General features: G+C 44.8%; 1 protein-coding gene across 1 annotated transcript; it reads right to left on the bottom strand.

Moving 5' to 3' along the window:
* Nucleotides 1-3,202: 3,202 nt before the first annotated feature.
* On the bottom strand, nt 3,203-18,567 carry LOC115643856 (heat shock 70 kDa protein 12A-like). The gene is given in 6 exon segments (XM_030547857.1): nt 3,203-5,643; nt 5,646-5,939; nt 7,738-7,878; nt 7,881-7,908; nt 10,241-10,465; nt 18,219-18,567. Coding segments are annotated over 6 exon segments (1,728 nt in total). The 5' UTR covers nt 18,507-18,567; the 3' UTR covers nt 3,203-4,891.

Below are 18,567 nucleotides of genomic sequence, written 5' to 3'. Positions count from 1 at the left end.
GCCGCTTTCTTCTTTTGCGGCACTTTGGCGGCGGGTCCTTTACTCCGAGAGGGATTCATGAACCCACTGCCAAATTGCCACCAAAGACCCAGACACGCCGCCCCTTTCCATTGACAGCCCTAAGCACCAGCTTCCTTTGCTGGTGCCTGGAGCTGGCTCTGTTCCTGAAATCCCTCATCCTGACATTTAGAGGGAACTGATATCTACTGAAAGGCAGCCAGCCCCTTGTAGTACCTTGGAGTACGTCTACACTACGGGATTATTCCAATTTTACATAAACCGGTTTTGTAAAACAGATTATATAAAGTCGAGTGCATGTGGCCACACTAAGCACATTAATTTGGTGGTGTGCATCCATGGTCCAAGGCTAGCATCGATTGCTGGAGTGTTGCACTGTGGGTAGCTATTCCGTAGCTATCCCATAGTTCCTGCAGTCTCCCCCACCCCTTGGAATTCTGGGTTGAGATCCCAGTGCCTGATGGGGCAAAAATCATTGTTACGGGTGGTTCTGGGTAAATGTCGTCAGTCATTCCTTCCTCCGGGAAAGCAACGGCAGACAATCATTTCGTGTCCTTTTTCCCTGGATTGCCCTGGCAGACGCCATAGCACGGCAACCATGGAACCCGTTCAGCTTTTTTTTTACTGTCACCGTATGTGTACTGGATGCCGCTGACAGAGGCAATACTGCAGCGCTACACAGCCGCATTCATTTGCCTTTGCATAACAGCAGTGATGGTTATCAGTTGTTCTGTACCGTCTGCTGTGCCATTGTAAATTGGCAATGAGATGATGGTTATCTGTCGTTCTGTACCGTCTGCTGCTGTCATGGGTGCCCCAGTCAATTCCTCCTTTATGGTATCTAAAAATAGAGTCAGTCCTGCCTAGAATATGGGGCAAGTGTACTAGAGAACTAGTGTATCAGAGAACACAGTTGCTCCATATTAGGTCCTGCAGAAATGATGAGCTGCATGCTATTCTAGGGGATGCCCCTGCAACAACCCCACCCGTTGCTTCCCTCCTCCCTAAACCTTCCTGGGCTACCGAGGCAGTGTCCCCCCCATTTGTGTGATGAAGTAATAAAGAATGAAGGAATAAGAAACACTGACTTGTTACTGAGATAAAATGAGGGGGAGGCAGCCTCCAGCTGCTATGATTGTCCAGGCAGGATATTAAGTGGTGTGGGGGAGAGGAGCCCAACATCCCACTGCTATGATAGTCCAGGCAGTACAGAATCTTTTCTTTACACATGAAAGGGAGGGGGCTGATGGAGTTCAGCCCCAAGTGGCTATGATGAGGACGGTTACCAGCCATTCTGTACCATCTACTGGGAATGACAGGGAATCATTCCTATTTTTACCCAGGCGCCCCCGGCCAGCGTCACCTGAGGCCAGCCAGGAGCACTCACAGGTTCATGACCAGGACGGCTATCAGTCCTACTTCACTGTACCATCTGCCACCAGGGAGGGGAAAGAGAGGATGCTACTGTTTAGTGCTGCAGCACCGTGTCTACCAGCAGCATGCAGTATACATAGGGTGACATTTAAAAAAGTCAAGAAACGATTTTTCCCCTCTTCTATCACGGAGGGGGAGAGGTGGTAAATTGACGAGATTGTCTGGGGTGGTTCAGGGTCTATGTGTTTGACCTTACAGGCATTGGGAACTCAGCGAAGAATGCAAATGATTTTCGGGGACTGTGGGATAGCTGGAGTCCTTGGTACCCCCTCCCTCCCTCCATGAGTGTCCATTTGATTCTTTGGTTTTCCGTTACGCGTGTCACGCAGCACTGTGCTGTGGACTCTGTATCACAGCCTGGAGATTTTTTTCAAATGTTTTGTCATTTTGTCTTCTGTAACGGAGCTCTGATAGAACAGATTTGTCTCCCCATACAGCGATCAGATCCAGTATCTCCCGTACGGTCCATGCTGGAGCTCTTTTTGGATTTGGGACTGCATCACCACCCGTGCTGATCAGAGTCCATGCTGGACAAAGAAGAAATGAAATTCAAAAGTTCACGGGGCTTTTCCTGTTTACCTGGCCACTGCATCCGAGCTCAGATTGCTGTCCAGAGCGGTCACAGTGGAGCACTGTGGGATACCGCCCAGAGGCCAATACCATCGATTTGCGGTCGCACTAACCCTAATCCAATATGGTAATATCGATTTTAGCGCTACTCCTCTTGTTGGGGAGGAGTACAGAAACCGATTTAAAGAGCCCTTTATATCGATATAAAGGGCCTCGTTGTGTGGACGGGTACAGCATTAAATCGGTTTAACGCTGCTAAAATCGGTTTAACGTGTAGCGTAGACCAGCCCTTGGATAGCTAACGGAGTCCCCAGTGGTTAAAAGAGAAAAGTGCTGGGAGCCTGGCACTCAAGGGGTGTTAAAACTGAATAGCCAGTAAGTGTGCATTGCTTAATTATAGACACATCCTGTTTGTTACTGACTTCCCTCCCCACCCATCGTGGGTTTCTGAGAAATAAAAACTTTCACTTGCGTTTCTTTATCTAACAACATTTGTGTGAGGAACTTGAACAACGGATCATTTCTGCTGAATGTAAGCCAAGGTTTCCTAACAGTGAGACTTAGTGGATTGTGGAATAGTCTCCTACATCACTTGGGTTATTTGAAACTGGACTGAAAAAATCTTAGGGAGATAAACCACAAGGAGCAATGTAGTATCGGCTAGCAATGGGCTTAAATGACCATGTTTTTTCCCCTCTCTGATTCTCCGCCAGTTGGCAGCAAAGCACCCAGTACATTTTTGATGCTGTTTAGAGTTAACAGAATCAACCCTATGTTACGGGAACTGTCTGCTTTTACTTTCTAGTTGTGATAAATCATGTCTAACCAATTTGGGAAGAGAAAAAGAAAGCTGTTATAAATGCCTTTGGAGTGTCTCCGCCAGAGCCCATTGTGTCAGGCTCCAGGGCACAACACAACAACCTTTGTCTTTTGGAGGGAGGTGGTGGAGGTGAAACAACTTTGGTTAACTGTTTTGACTCCCTTACTAGCTAGATGCAAATATTGGTGGTGGCAACAGCAGCAGTGTTTTTAACTGATGTTCCCAGCCTGGGTAATTTCATGCCATTTGTGTGGGGTTTGCTACAGTGGTAGGCACTGCAAGTCAGTCAGTTTAGTCATGGAAACCTTTGTTCTGCCCGTATGTATTTTAGAGAGTGAAGGAAGGACAGGATCCTGAGGGTCTCTCCATTTTACTTTACTGTCTCTTCCTGAGGCCTTACCCAAGTCAAAATATCACAGATGGGGTGAAGTTGCCCATTTTGTGTACATTTTTTATTTGACATTTTCATGTTCAATTTTATATTTCTGTGTAACTCACCTGTGTAACCTCACCAGCTCACCTGACCTGGGGCACTTGTCATTGGGGCAGGCTGAGGAAGTGTTCAGCAGTTGGGAGAATGAAACCTGGTAAGGCAGTGAAAAAAGGCCACAATCTATCTGTCTGAATGCCACTTTTAATGTGCAGGGGCAGCTAGTAAAATTGAAGCGCTCACTCTAGGGCAGAGGACAGAAATCTAATGTAAAATATCCCAAAATCTAATTCTAATACAATGTATCAATCCAGGTAACAGTTTGTATTTTCACGTGGTAATTTTCACTTCTAAGCGCATAGAAATGTACACTACAGGATCTCGGTAATAGTCAATTAGGCTCTGATTCTACAATGGATCTGTTTAGGCAGAGACTTTGTCCATGCAAAGCCCTATTCAAATAAACTGGTGTAGGGGTCTTCTCACACAGATCAGACAGCAGGATCAAAGCCTCGTAGCTCTTTCTTAGTAACCAGATTAATTAGAGCCAGACTGCTTGTCCTGTGCATAGAGGAGCCTGAGACAGTTTGTCCCTGTACTCACCTAAACACAGACTGCTAGTTCCCCAAAGGGAGTTTGCAGCATTATTATTTTCAGGGCTGTGTGGTACAATCTGACCATTAATATCTATTCAATTAATGATGCCAGTTTGCTTAAATGATGTAGTTAAATTATCACCACACGCTCACAATTTCGTATCTAAAATCCCCAAAATTCATAACATTTTGTAACTGTCCATGTATGATGGTTGAGTTTGTTTTTTGTCTTTCATCCTGTTCAATATACCTATATTTAGTTAGTACTTAAGATATTTAATTTGAGATAATACTTAGTCCTGCCAGGAGTGCAGGGGACTGGTCTAGATGACACTTCGAGATCCCTTCCAGTCCTACGATTCAATTATTGCTTAAACATAATTTCACAGTTGCAAAATATTATGTGTTTACACTTTCTCTGGTCTTTAAAACAATACAATCATATTTTGAATATTTTTCATAATACAGTAAAATCACAGCAAGCAGAATTAAACTTAGTCTTTAGAAAATGATGTCTGACAAGATAATAGCTTAAGAAAATACAGCTGCAAGAAAAATACTGGACTAGAGAGACCATTGGCCTGGTCTGGCAGCAAAAAGGATACCAGGCTAGATGGCGATAAAGCTGATCTAGTGGGATATAGGTAATTATACTGGACTACTTGGGCTACTGTGTTCAGATCCAGTAGTGTAGCACGCAGGATGCTGGACTAGATAGTGCACCATTAGTCTAATCTAGCATGGGAGGGGTCAGAATACTGAACTAGACAAATTGTATTGGTCCAGTCAGGAATGACAGATGGCAGAATATCAGACTAAATAGGTGACTTGCGAAGAGGCAGGATCATCAGACTAGACAGACTATTCGTTTGTTCTAGTGTGGCAGGAAGTGAGTTACTGGACTATATGGTCCACTTGGATATTCTATTGTGACAGCTCATATATTCTCCTAATTGAGCCCTATAGTCCCTTGAATCATTCAAGTCTGATGCTCTTCTTACAAGTCCTAGAACTGTGCTATCTTTACACTGTTAAAAAATCTATCATAAGCGTCTGACTTTCACCGGATGTGACATCAGTACCTGTGGCTTTAAATTCCGTTAGCCCAAATTTAATATCCAGTCTCAGTTGGCGGTTTCTCCCCAGCTCTGTGTTTGGCGTTGGCACAGTACAGGAGCCGAGCATTTTCAGCCCTTCCTCATCTACGTACTTTGCATCCTTCTTTTCTGTGCAATAGAAACTAAAAATCACACTTGTTTGATCTGGTTCTGTGGGAGTGAAAGTATAACTGGCAACCTCATCTACCTCTACCAAATCCCCAATTCCCACCAACTTTTTGAAGAGATCTGTGCAATATACATAATTATCAGCTTTTGAGACTCTCTTTTTCTGTATATCATGGACAGCAATATCAAATGCCTGAGATACCTTTAATCCATATGTCAGAGCGCTGATTCTTGAGGCAACAATTTGTGAATTGTTCCCAAATAAAACGGCTCCCTTTGCAATAGCTGCCTGAGCTTCCAGTGGACACAGGATATGATACCGCCCCCTAAAGGTCTCATAGATCTCCTCCCTCAGGATACTGCTGGAAGCAAAGCCCCCAACCAGTAAAATATATTGGACTTTGGCCATCTCAGGCTTGCTGAGGATTTCCTGCAAGGTGTCAATGGTTTGTCTGACACTGTAGGCAAAAAAGCTCTTCATTTTTTCATATGTAATCATGATGGTCCCATTGCACCACAGAGCTCCCTCCACACCCTTGAAGAAGAGGAGATGTCTTTTTGCTTGCATTCTGCCACTTTTGTTAGGTTGTGGTAGCAATGGATGTAGACCTCATCTTTGCTGGAAGAGCATTTCTGAAGGCCAAAGTTGTACATCATTTGGTGGCATTCCGCTGGGTGATTCTGTGCATATTCCTCCCATACTCCATCTTGGAAGATCTCCTTCAGGAACTCTTTGAAGTTTTCATCCACTGTGTTGCCTCCCCATCCTCCTCCTGATGCCTTATGTAACTCTTTCAGGGAGTGGTTCTCTTGGATTTCATGTACTGTGATGTCTATAGTACCACCTAAGCCCCCCAAAATGAGTGAAATTAGTTAATTTTTAAAATAAGTTATTGCTTTCACTTCAGCTGAATAAAAGGCTGCTTTCTAAAGAGTTCATAATTTTACAAAAGCAAAAAATCTCACAATTGGCAAATGTACTCTGCAAATTGGATACAGAGCTGCCCATTCTTTAGTTTATAATCTTTCCATGCGCAAGGATTCTTAGACTTTGTCTACACTACCACTTTTGTCAGTATAAGTTTTGTCAGTCCAGGGGTGTGAAAAAAACTTCCCCCTGACTGACATAAGTTCACTGGCAAAAGTGCTGGTAGGGACAGCACGATGTCGACAGGAGAGGCTTTTCTGCCAACAGAGCTAACGTCACTGTTGGGGTGGTTATTATGCTGCCAGGAGAGATCTTATGCTGGCAGGAAATGAGTTGGTAGGTCTCAGTCTATACCCAGTGGCCAGGTTATCCCACATCCCAGTTGATGCTAAGTTCCCTTTCTGGTGGAGTCTGCTGAGATGTCAGAACTGAATAGGTGTGAAAACTAACATCTTGTTATAGCCATGTTTTCTGGCCTGAGCTGGGGCACAATGCTGAACATAGGTTGCTGTAGGAAGATTGCACTGCTGCTGTCCATGCTGAATTTGTTCTGCGTGTAACACAAACTTCTGTCTCACCGGGATGTCAGTCTGTCATCAGCACGAAATTCACATGTTATGCCAAAACAACAGCAAGAAAACTAAAGAAGCTGTAATAGCAGCAAAGATCCTGTGGCACCTTGCAGACTGACAGATGTATTGGAGCATGACTTTCATGGGTGGAATACTGTGAAACTGTGTGGCAGCACTCTTGCTCCTGCAGGGGTTATGGATTCAAGCTACACAACAGGAAATGGGTGTGTACGCATTGCTGACGTAGCAGGGCAGTGTACAGTGGAGTGGTGTGGCTCTGATAGCAGCACTTGTACACTCGGATCTGATCAAAGTCAATTGAAGACAACGGAATCCTATTGACTTCAAGGGTTTGGAATCAGGCCCTTAAAGGGCTCTCCTTTCATCCCCTTTCTGCAGTGGTGAGCCAACTAAAAATCCTGTCCAGCTCCTCCTAAAATGGACAGGTCAAATGGTCAGTGCCAGACTTTCTTCGTTATCCCGGTTCCTCTGTACATTTTTCTTAGTCATTTGCTTCTTGTACAGCACTGCAGTTGCACCCTTTTCAGCCAGTGTTTTGAGATCTCCTCAGACAGGTTCTTATGTGATAGCTGGCCACAGGAGCTCCCTGCACCATCAACTTCTCCCCAGATGATGAAGAGATCAAGGATCTCACAGCTGCTTGAAGCGTGGTTATAAGACTGCTGGACAATATTGTAGCAATGCTAATATATTTGGATCCAGGAGCAAATGGGCTAATCCTGGCTCTGCATCAGTTTTTAACAGCGGAGGAGACATCTCGTCCACTTGACCCCAGAGCTGTGGACCAAACTAACTCAATTGCATTGAACTTAGCACACTTTGAAAGAGGACTCCAGAATGTGCTGTAAGTAGAGAGTTAGTGCGCTGCAGGGGTTTGTGTCGTGTACCAGACTTTTTCAATCACGCTAACTCAACTTAGTACAGACTACTCCCCACCCCATATAGACAAAACATCAGTGTGTCTGCTCTTCAGGTAGAAATTAAAGAACCCAGAGCAAGCACAGCCTGGGGGATCAGAATTCAGTATAGAGCTCGTCCCTTGCTCTCTATGAGAGAAGTGTGCCTGCTGAATAGACAAATCTGCAGGTAGCAGAGATTATACTGTTTAAGGGGGAAAGTTACCTCCACAATCAACGACGACATACTGGGTCCCAGGTGACTCTTCAAACTTTTGTCTATCACCACCCTCTGCCACAAACCCTTCTCGTGGGAGCTGCTTGCACCAGACTGAGGCAGCCTCTGGTTCTAAGGCGATGATGAGTTCTCAGAAAACATGTCACTGATAAGTCCTGCCTAAAATCAGAAGAGAAAGTGATAACAGGAGTGGTGATGGGATCCTGACTTCTCACTTGGATGCACCATGAGCACAGTATGTTGGCCAGGTTCTCCTAATCTCAGGAATGTTGGATATCCTATCAGGAATAATGGTCTGTTCCCTAGTCTGTTCTCAGCTGTAACTAAAGGCAGATGAGCCAGAGGAAGGTGGAAACCCCACCCCATGCTCATGGACAATTTATGTGCAGTACTATAACTGCAGCAAAGAGTCCTGTGGCACCTTATAGACTAACAGACATTTTGGAGCATGAGCTTTCGTGGGTGAATACCCACTTCATTGGGCGGTAGTGGAAATTTGCAAGTGTATATATATATATATGCATGCAAGCAAGAAGCCGGCTAGAGATGACGAGGTTAGTTCAATCAGGGAGGATGACCCTCTTCTAGCAGTTGAAGTGTGAAAACCAAGGGAGGAGAAATTGCTTTTGTAGTTGGCTAGCCATTCACAATCTTTGTTTAATCCTGAGATTGGTGTCAAATTTGCAGATGAACTGAAGCTCAGCAGTTTCTCTTTGAAATCTGGTCCTGAAGTTTTTTTGCTGCAGGATGGCTACCTTTAGATCTGTCCATTTATCCTTTTCTGTAGGGACTGTCCAGTTTGGCCAATGTACATAGCAGAGGGGCATATCTGGCATATGATGGCATATTACATTGGTGGACATGCAGGTGTATGAACTGGTGATGGTGTGGCTGATCTGGTTAGGTCTTGTGATGATGTCGCTGGTGTAGATATGTGGGCAGAGTTGGCATCGAGGTTTGTTGCATGGATTGGTTCCTGAGTTAGAGTTACTATGGTGGGGTGTGCAGTTACTGGTGAGAATATGCTTCAGGTTGACAGGTTGTCTGTGGGCGAGGACTGGCCTGCCACCCAAGGCCTGTGAAAGTGTGGGATCATTGTCCAGGATGGGTTGTAGATCCCTGATGATGTGTTGGAGGGGTTTTAGCTGGGGACTGTATGTGATAGCCGGCGGAGTCCTGTTGGTTTCTTTCTTGGGTTTGTCTTGCAGTAGCAGGCTTCTGGGTACACATCTGGCTCTGTTGATCTGTTTCCTTATTTCCTCGTGCAGGTATTGTAATTTTGAGAATGCTTGGTGAAGATTTTGTAGCTGTTGGTCTCTGTCTGAGGGGTTGGAGTAGATGTGGTTATACCTCAGTGCTTGGCTGTAGACAATGGATCGTGCGGTGTGCCCGGGATGGGCCTAACCAGATCAGCCACACCATCACTGGTTCATTCACTTGCACATCCATCAATGTAATACATGCCATCATATGCCAGATATGCCCCTCTGCTACGTACATCGGCCAAACTGGACAGTCCCTACAGCAAAGGATAAATGGACACAAATCAGATATTAGGAATGGCAATATACAAAAACCTGTAGGAGAACACTTCAATCTCCCTGGACACACTATAGCAGATCTAAAGGTAGCCATCCTGCAGCAAAAAAACTTCAGGACTAGACTTGAAAGAGAAACTGCTGAGCTTCAGTTCATCTGCAAATTTGACACCATCAGCTCAGGATTAAACAAAGACTGTGAAGGGCTTGCCAACTACAAAACAGTTTCTTCTCTCTTGGTTTTCACACTTCAGCTGCTAGAAGAGGGCCTCATCCTCCCTGATTGAACTAACCTCCATTATCTCTAGCCTGCTTCTTGCTTGCATATATATACCTGCCTCTGGAGATTTCCACTACATGCATCCGACGAAGTGGATGTTCACCCACGAAAGCTCATGCTCCAATACGTCTGTTAGTCTATAAGGTGCCACAAGACTTTTTGCTGCTTTTACAGATCCAGACTAACATGGCTACCCCTGATACTTAGTACTATAACTGTGTGTGTGCCGGGAGGGGAATTTCTACCTTATTCCAACCAGCATTAGTATATGCAATGACACATGAGGATCCATAGTCCATGTAAGTTCTGTTCCAGCTACTCTCGCTGCAGATGCTATTCTCATTCACAGAAGCCTCTCAGGCAGAGTAATTTTGTCACTTCTCGTAGTAATGTGTAGCAAGCAAAACAGTGCTCTGTACTGTAACACTTCTCCAGCCTAGGCAAGATCTAATCAGGATTCCCCTCTAATTTAGCAGGATAGAGAGGCAGAGAAGCTGTGACCTCCAGGTTGAGAACACCGGACATAGAAAAAAGTCTTCAACCACAGCCTACTCCATGGCAGAGCAAGTTTTAAAATAAGGTTTGTTTAAATGTTGAACGATTCTTTCGCACCGTTGTGCAGTGAAAATTCCAGAGAGAATCTCAGAGGCCATCAGGCTATTACTCACTTTACCTCTTTAGCTGCCAGTCGCATGAACTGCCTGGCAGAAGCATCCCATATGGCTGGAACAGTAATGACCCAGGTGACATCCTCAGTGTCGTAGACAGTTTGGGATGAGGCCTCCAGTATGGTGTTCAGAGCATGGTCCTTCATGTACCGCAGACTTTCTGAGAATACTTTTAGGGCTGGAAACTTCTTTCCATTATCTGCTTCCAGTTCCATATTGGAAGTGATTTTCTAGAAGTGAGAAAAACAATGAATTATTTTTATTTGTATTGTGGTAGCGTAACCCATGGCTGGGTGTGTTGTGGGTTCCCCTCTCTGCTGCCAGCTTGGCCAACACATCGACAATTGAACTGGGGACCTCCAGAGCCAAAAGCACAAGAACAGCTTCTCTGTAACTGGGACTATAACCACTCAGCTTCTGGAGACTGGTGCAGAGGAGGGCCTGTAACACACTCATCAGTGGGGTACAGTAACACCTAGGAGCTGTAGTCATGGATCAGGGTCCCTTTGTGATCAGTACTGTGCAAACAGAACAAAATGATGGTCCCTGCCCCCAAGATGTTACAATCTAGTAGCAGGGAGAATAACTCTGTGGAGCATAGATCACTGCACTCTAAGTCTAGGAGGTGCAGCTGTTCCAAAAGCCCATGACTGCCAGCTGCCTCAAATCTGTGAATGACTTTGTAAGTCAAATATTAATGTGGCTAGTAGAGCAAACTATTTCCCCTCAACCAAACTGTGACGCTGGCAGACCAGGTGCCAGCTCATGCAAAGTCCCCATGTCTCAACTGTACACTGACAAACACATAGCTGAATCAGTCAGTTAAAATAGACTGGTGAAATCCAAGTGTAGAACTCACAGCCAGTTTGGGGTTATGCCCTGCTTCTTGACAGTCTGTTCTGAGGTTGGTACTCATGCTCTTGAATCACCGAAGGCAACTTTACACAAATTTTATACACACTCCACAAATTCCCAAAGACCACTGCAAGAGAACAGCACCTTAACAGCTGCCAGTCAGCCTGAGAGAGAACCAGCATACAATTTATTTCTTAGTGAACACACATTTAATACATACACAAACATTTGCAACCTGTATTATGCATATTTTGAATAACATCATAAACAAAACTGTTAGGCAGTAAACCTGTTGTTGTTCTTTATACAGGCTTCTTCAAGCTGGCCTTACCATGAGGCAAACTGAGGCGACCGCCTCATGTGCCAGACTGGGGTGGGTGGGGGGGTGGGGTGGGGTGGGGCACCACTAGGACCCAGAGTGTAGAAAATTGTGTCTGCTGCTGGTGCATATGTATTCTCTCTGCTCTAGATGCACAGAGATGGTGGAGTGCTGTGCTGAGGAAGTAGGCACAAGAGACATAACAGGCAGGCAGGAAAAGGTGAGTGGGAAAACAGAAAGCAGCAGGAGCCGCAGAGAGAGAGAGGAAGAGGAGCCTCTCTATACAGGGGGAAGGGATAGCTCAGTGGTTTGCGCGTTATCCTGCTAAACCCAGCATTGTGAGTTCATCCTTGAAAGGGCCATTTAGGGATCTGGGGCAAAAGTCTGTCTGGGGATTGGTTCTGCTTGAGCAGGGTGTTAGACTGGATGACCATTGAGGTCCCTTCCAACCCTGATGTTCTATGATACCTCTCTGTGCCCCCAGGAGCCTGGGCTGATTAACACCAGCTTCTCAGGGAGCTTGCTGCTTCCCTAAACCCACTTGAGGGGAAAGCAATCAACTGAAGTCATTAGGCCCTTAAGATGCTGATATCTTCCCTCACTCAGGCCCTGCTACCAGCCTGTTTATTTGTCCCCTTCAACTGAGCATTGAGAGCCACTATAGCTGGCACAGACCAGCAGTCATGAGTGAGAGAAGAAAACCCCTCTGGGGCAGCATTCAGAAAAAGAAAGAAAGCTTTTCTCCCTAAGCAGGAAGGAGCTCTCCTAAGATACAGACACAAATGTTCACAGTAAGCCTTCCAGCCCCAGTAAGGATGAGAGTGGTGAGGAGATGTCTGATCTTCCAGTTAGTCAGAGTGCAGGTGACCTGGCAGCTACTGCAGCATCCAAATCTCCTTCTCAAATGGATGTAACCATGCACATTCCTGAAGAAAAGGGTAGATCAGAGAAGAGTGTGGTAGAGGCTCAAGAAGGAGCTGCTGCTGAGTTTAGTTCCTTAAGTCTAGATGATCCAGGACTGTGGACCCACTTGAGCAGTACCTGAAGGACTTCCTTGTACTGCATGGGCCACAGCAAGTGAAAAACTTCATGTTCTCCAAAAACGATGAAATAGAAGTTTTCATCCAACACATTACAGGTGTGAAATCCACAATGGTGACAAAGTGGAGAGGCCATGGCTTATGTACAAAAACCCAAAATGCTGCATACTGTTTTTGTTGCAAACTCTTCCAGTCATATGTTCCCGCCACATTGGGTTCTACAGGAACAAAGGACTGGAAAAATCTGGCTAGAAATCTGGCATGCCATGAGAAGGCAGCAAATCACCAGAGAGCATTCCATAGGTGGAAAGAGCTTGAGATGAGACTAAGGTTAAAGGCCACCATAGATGATCAGCATCAAGAGAAGACTGCATCAGAGTCTCTTTACTGGCAAAATGTTCTGACACGGCTCACTGCATTGTGAGAATGCTTGCTACCCAAAACCTAGCTCTGTGTGGCACTTCATATCAGCTGTATGTGGAACAATGGAAACTTCCTTCAAATTGTGGAGCTGATGGCTGAGTTTGATACTGTATTCCAGGAACATCTAAGAAGAGTAACCACCCAAGAAATGTACACACACCACTACCTTGGAAAACAATTCAAAATGAGATCATACAAGTAAAACAGAAGATTGTGGCAGATCTGAAGTCAGCAACATATTACTCTGTTATTCTGGACTTAACACCTGACATCAGCCATATGGACAAATGACTTTAATGGTGCATTTTATAACAGCAACAGAACCTAGTGAAAATGTCCTGCAATGGTGACTGTCAGAGAGCATTTTCTAGAATTTATTGACATTGATGATACTACAGAGCTGTATGACAAATGTGCTTCTTAAAAGCTGGAAGATACGGGAATTGCGATAGCTGACATGAGAGGTCAGGGCTACGATAATGGTACCAACATGAGAGGAAAGAACAGAGGAGTGCGGACACAGATCCAAGAGTTAAACCCTCAAGCTTTTTTTGTCCCATGAAGTTCTCATTCATTGAACTTGGTGATCAGATGCAGCATCAGCTTCTAATGAGCTTCTGAATTTTTAATGTAATTCAAAGCATCTATTATTTTTCTCTGCATCGACTCCTCAATGGCAAATTTTGAAGCAAAATCTGGAACATCTTCTCTGATACTGAAACCACTGAGCCATGCGATGGGAAAGTCTAGTGGAGGCGATAAAGCCTATCAAACACCTATTTGGGAAGATAGATGATGCCATAGTTGCCATTATGGAGGATAATGCTATGACAGGAACTGTTTGTGGGAGAACAGTGCAGAGGGAAATGGAATCACCAGAAACATACATAATTCAAATTTCTGTGTGACTTAGTGTTGTGGAATGACATACTGTTTGAAATAATGTTGTAAGCAAGAGACTCTAAGGTGTTGACCTTCCATTGGCCTGCTAAACCCAGGGTTGTCAGTTCAATCCTTGAGGGATCATTTAAGGATCTGAGGCAAAAATCTGTCTGGGGATTGGTCCTGCTTTGAGCAGAGGGTTGGACTAGATGACTTCCTGAGGTCCTTTCCAGCCTTGATATTCCATGATATATCTGGAGCAATGGAACAACTGGACAAAGCAAAGTCATACCTACAGTCTTACTGGTCAGATGAGGGATTTCAAAACATTCTGAAGAGTACACAGCAGTTGCAGAGGAACTTCACACTGAAGCTATTTTCCCATTCAAGAATACCAGAGTCACCGAGAAGACGACATTTTGATTATGAGGCATGGGTTAATCCCATAAGAGACCCCAAACAACAATTCAAAGTTGAATTCTTTAACCAGGTGCTAGGTTGTGCAATACAGTCAGTTGAAGAACTTTTCATGAAGCTCAAGAAACACAGCAGTATATTTGGGATGTTGTGTGATAGTCCAGAACTCCTCACTATACCTGAAAAAGACCTACACCAGCAATGCGGGCACTAGAGACAATTTTGAAACATGATGACACACGTGATATTGATGCTAGTGATTTAGCTATGAACTCAGGGGCGGCTCTGTTTTTGCCAGCCAAGCACAGCAGTCAGGCAGCCTTCAGTGGCATGCCTGCGAGTGGTCCGTTGCCCACGTGGTTTTGGGGTTTCTGTGGGTGGTCTGCCAGTCCACACCTTTGTCGTACCCATCGCTTAATTGCTGCTGAAGCCACAGGACTGGCAGACCTCCTGCAGGCATGCCGCCCTCACCAAGACCGGCACACTGACCCTCACAGCTTGCCGCCCCAGGCACCGCTTACTGCGCTGATGTCATAACATTTCTTCCCAGATCTGGACCTTAGCGTCCAAAATATGGGTGTTAGCATGAAAACCTCCAAGCTTAGTTACCAGCTTGGACCTGGTAATTGCTGCCACCAGCCAGGAATTATACATGCCTAGCTCACTGTGGTCTCCCCAAAACCTTCCCTGGGGGACCCCCAGGCTCAGATGCCTTGAGTCTTACAACAAAGGGAAATAACCCCCTCCCCTTGTTTCCTTGTTACCTCCTCCCAGGCTCCCCTCCCTGGACGACCCTAGGAGATTCCCTGCTTCCAGTCCTGGAAACACAAGTACGAGAGATCTAATCTCTCTTCCCCCTCACCCAGAGGGTATGCAAATCAGGCTTAGTAAATCTAACACAAAGAGATTTTCCCTGACTTCTTCCTCCACCATTCCCTGGTGAGCTGCAGACTCAATTCCCTGGAGTCCCACTAAAGAAAACTCCAACAGGTCTTAAAAAGAAAGCTTTATATAAAAAGAGTGAAAAAGGACATAAAGGATCTCTGTATCAAGGTGACAATATACAGGGTAGATTGCTTAAAAGAAAAATGAATAAACAGCCTTATCCAAAAAGAATACAATTTAACACATTCCAGCAACTACACACATGTAAATACAAAAAACAATATAAACCTATTGTCTTACTATCCTTGTACTTACAACTTGGAAACAGAAGATTAGAAAGCCTGGAGATTCCTGTGGTCACTCTCAAAGCCGAGAAAAGAACAGACCAACAACAAAAGGACTCACACCCAAAACTTCCCTCCACCCAGATTTGAAAAAGTCTTGTTTCCTGATTGGTCCTCTGGTCAGGTGTTTGGTTCCCTGTGTTAACCCTTTACAGGTAAAAGAACATTAACCTTAGCTATCTGTTTATGACAGCTGGTGTCTGGAGTCGCCCCTGGATGAACTGAAAGCCCTTTCAAGATACATTTCAGCAGGATCAAATCCAAAGGCTGTTCTGGAATAGATGTGCACAAATAAGATGACCACCCTCTTTCAAATGCTTTTGTTGCTCTGCGCATACTTCTAACACTTCCTGTAGCAGTTGCCAGTGGAGAATGCAGCTTCTCCAAGCTGAAGTTATAAAAACACTATGCTCACAATGACATAGGAGAGGCTGGTCAGCCTTGCAACCATCTCAATAGAGCATGAGCTGGCCCAGACTGTGGACCTTCAGCAGGAAGCAGTTAAAATCTTTGCAACCAAGAAGGCACGGAAAGCCCACTTTGATTATTCAAACAGACAAAAATGCCAGTGTTTACTATGCAGACAAGAAAAGTTATGTTTGCTGTTCAGGCACTTGAAAGTTAATGTTACTTAAAATTTTTGAACAAGGCATTTTAGTTGTTAGTTCTCCTTTATTGGGGTAGTAGTAGCAGAGCAGTACCATGAGAGGAGTAGAACAGGAAGAAGGCAGAATTGAGACCTTTCAAAGTTTTAGCCCAAGCGAGGGGCATGGGGGCATCATTTGAGCTCCTCGCCTCAGGTGCCAAAACATTGTGAGCCAGCCCTGGGCTTCCCCACTTTGTTGCGTTACTTACATAAAATTCAGTGCCAGGTTTTAACAGACAGTATGCCTTTTTTATACCCTTTTGTATTCGGCACACAAATACATACACATTCATCTAATCTCACAGAGTTAGGGTGACTAGATGTCCTGATTTTATAGGTATAGTCCGATTTTTGGGTCTTTTTTTCTTATATAGGTTCCTGTCCACCCCTGTCCCGATTTTTCACACTTGCTGTCTGGTCACCCTACACAGAGATAATGTCTCAGGCTCTACCATATGGCCTTTTAATGTACATGTTTTGTCACTTGGATTCTGCAAAGCCTGAGGAAAATGCCCTCCTTTCCATTCCCCTCCAAACTCTTGGGACCATTGATTTCCTGAGGATATTCTAAAGCTCCTTACAGCCAGCAGCAGTTCCAGTCTCTGAGCCAACAGTGGACTGTCTGACTTTCTATAAGAAGAGGAATCTATAGCCCATATCTAAGAGGTGCAGGTATTGCGATGCAGCCTTCACAGCAGACACATCTCTTGGTTCTGCATCATTAGCTGCTGAATCCCCAGATTGCCTCCCATATTTATAATCTCTTTCCTTTGATCTCCGTTTCTTGGCTCATTTTCCTATGGTGAATATGTGGAATCTGTAGCACTGCTTGTCCTTAGCAGAAACTTTCCGTATAGCTTCCAAAATAGCTACTGAGCATGTCTAGTAACTGCCTCTCCTCTAGGTGTCACTGAGTCCTTCAACATAAATTGCCCTGCCCTGTTCTCAGCACATGTGCAGAGACACAGGGGATTCAGCTGAAATCCTTGTCTCTCTTCCGGCCCATTCTCGCCCATTCTTCATACTTAAAAAAAAACAACAAAGAATGCTGCAGTATAGGTCTGTTTTCATAATAACTGTTGGTAAGTTTCAGTCATGCTTTCAGAAATGATGTTGAAAATGTCTGTGTCCTGCCTACATTAGCATTTAAATATTTTCAATACTAGCTCAGAAGAGGACCTGCTGCAAGTGTTTCAGTGAAGACTCAATTTCCTAGTACAGACCAGGCTTTAGTTTTAGCTCTTGAGCCACCTTAAGCAATTCTCCTCCCTCCTTAGTCTTCACAGATACTTCTAGGTAGTTTATTAAGTTACATTTAACCTTGTGGCTCTCAACCTTTCCAGGTACTGTACCCCTTTCAGGAGTCTGATTTGTTTTGTGTACTCCCAAGTTTCACCTCACTTAAAATCTACTTGCTTAAAAAACATAAAAATACAAAAGTGTCACAGCCACAATATTACTAAAAATTCTTTACTTTTTCATTTTTACCATAATTATAAAATCAATTGGGATATACATTTGTACTTGCACTCAGGGTATAGCACATAGAGCAGTATAAACAAGTCATTGTCTATATGAAATTTTAGTTTTGTACTGACTTTGCTAGTGCTTTTTATGTAGCCTCTTGTAAAACTAGGCAAATATCTGGATGAGTTGAGGGTACCCCTCTGCGTATTTCCAGCAGGGGTTGAGAACCACTGCTTTAACCAACCTACACATGTTTCTTAATCCTCCCTCATAAATCAGTCCCTCTAGTCCATTAAGCACTAGGATTGCCACCAATCTGGTTTTCATTTGGACAGTGCAGGTTCGGGCTTGTGTGTCTGGGTGCCAGCTTGTGTGTCCGGGGCCATTTGACGAGCCCTGATGGTTTTTTTTTTTTATCTTTGGCAACTCTAAGTGAAGGAAGGAGCCAGCACAGCAGCAACAGCTGCTGCCGCCTTCAGGCTGGGCAGCTAATGGTGGCACAGGGCGTGCAGGGGCTTCAGGATGAGCTGTTGAAGGGGTGGAGTATTGGGGGATGAGACAGGGCAGCGCCTTTGGGGGAAGAGGCAAGGCAGGGGATGGCATGTCAGTGGTCCAGTTACTGGCTCTTAGAAAGCTTACAACCTTATTATGCATGTTCCCTGCTCTTTTCTGAATTGGCTGCTCTTACCTAGAGATTGCATTTACCTTGTTGTACAGCTTCATCTTGAAGTGGTGGAAGTAGTACCATTTGTGAGCTTCGCTGGAGGGGAGCGTGGTGTACTTCATGACGGCATCATAGCCAAACTTCTTAAAGTCACGCTTTTCATTGAAGAGGATGCACGTTGGGGTCTTCACAGTCATGAGCCCGTGCGCCTGTCCCCAGAACACCTGCCGGATTTGATCCGTGCGTGTTGCAAGAGAAAAGCAGTAGCCACTGTAAGACGTGCCAAAATCAATGGCAACAATGAACAAGGACTTGCTTGCCATGATCATAAACTTGAGAGAGAGAGAGAGGGAGACTCCTGTACAGCTTGTTAGAACAGACTACTTAAAG

Source organism: Gopherus evgoodei, chromosome 1, assembly GCF_007399415.2.
Source record: "Gopherus evgoodei ecotype Sinaloan lineage chromosome 1, rGopEvg1_v1.p, whole genome shotgun sequence".
In the NCBI taxonomy this organism is placed as follows: Eukaryota; Metazoa; Chordata; order Testudines; family Testudinidae; genus Gopherus; species Gopherus evgoodei.
This window is presented reverse-complemented; position numbering and strand designations above follow the sequence as displayed.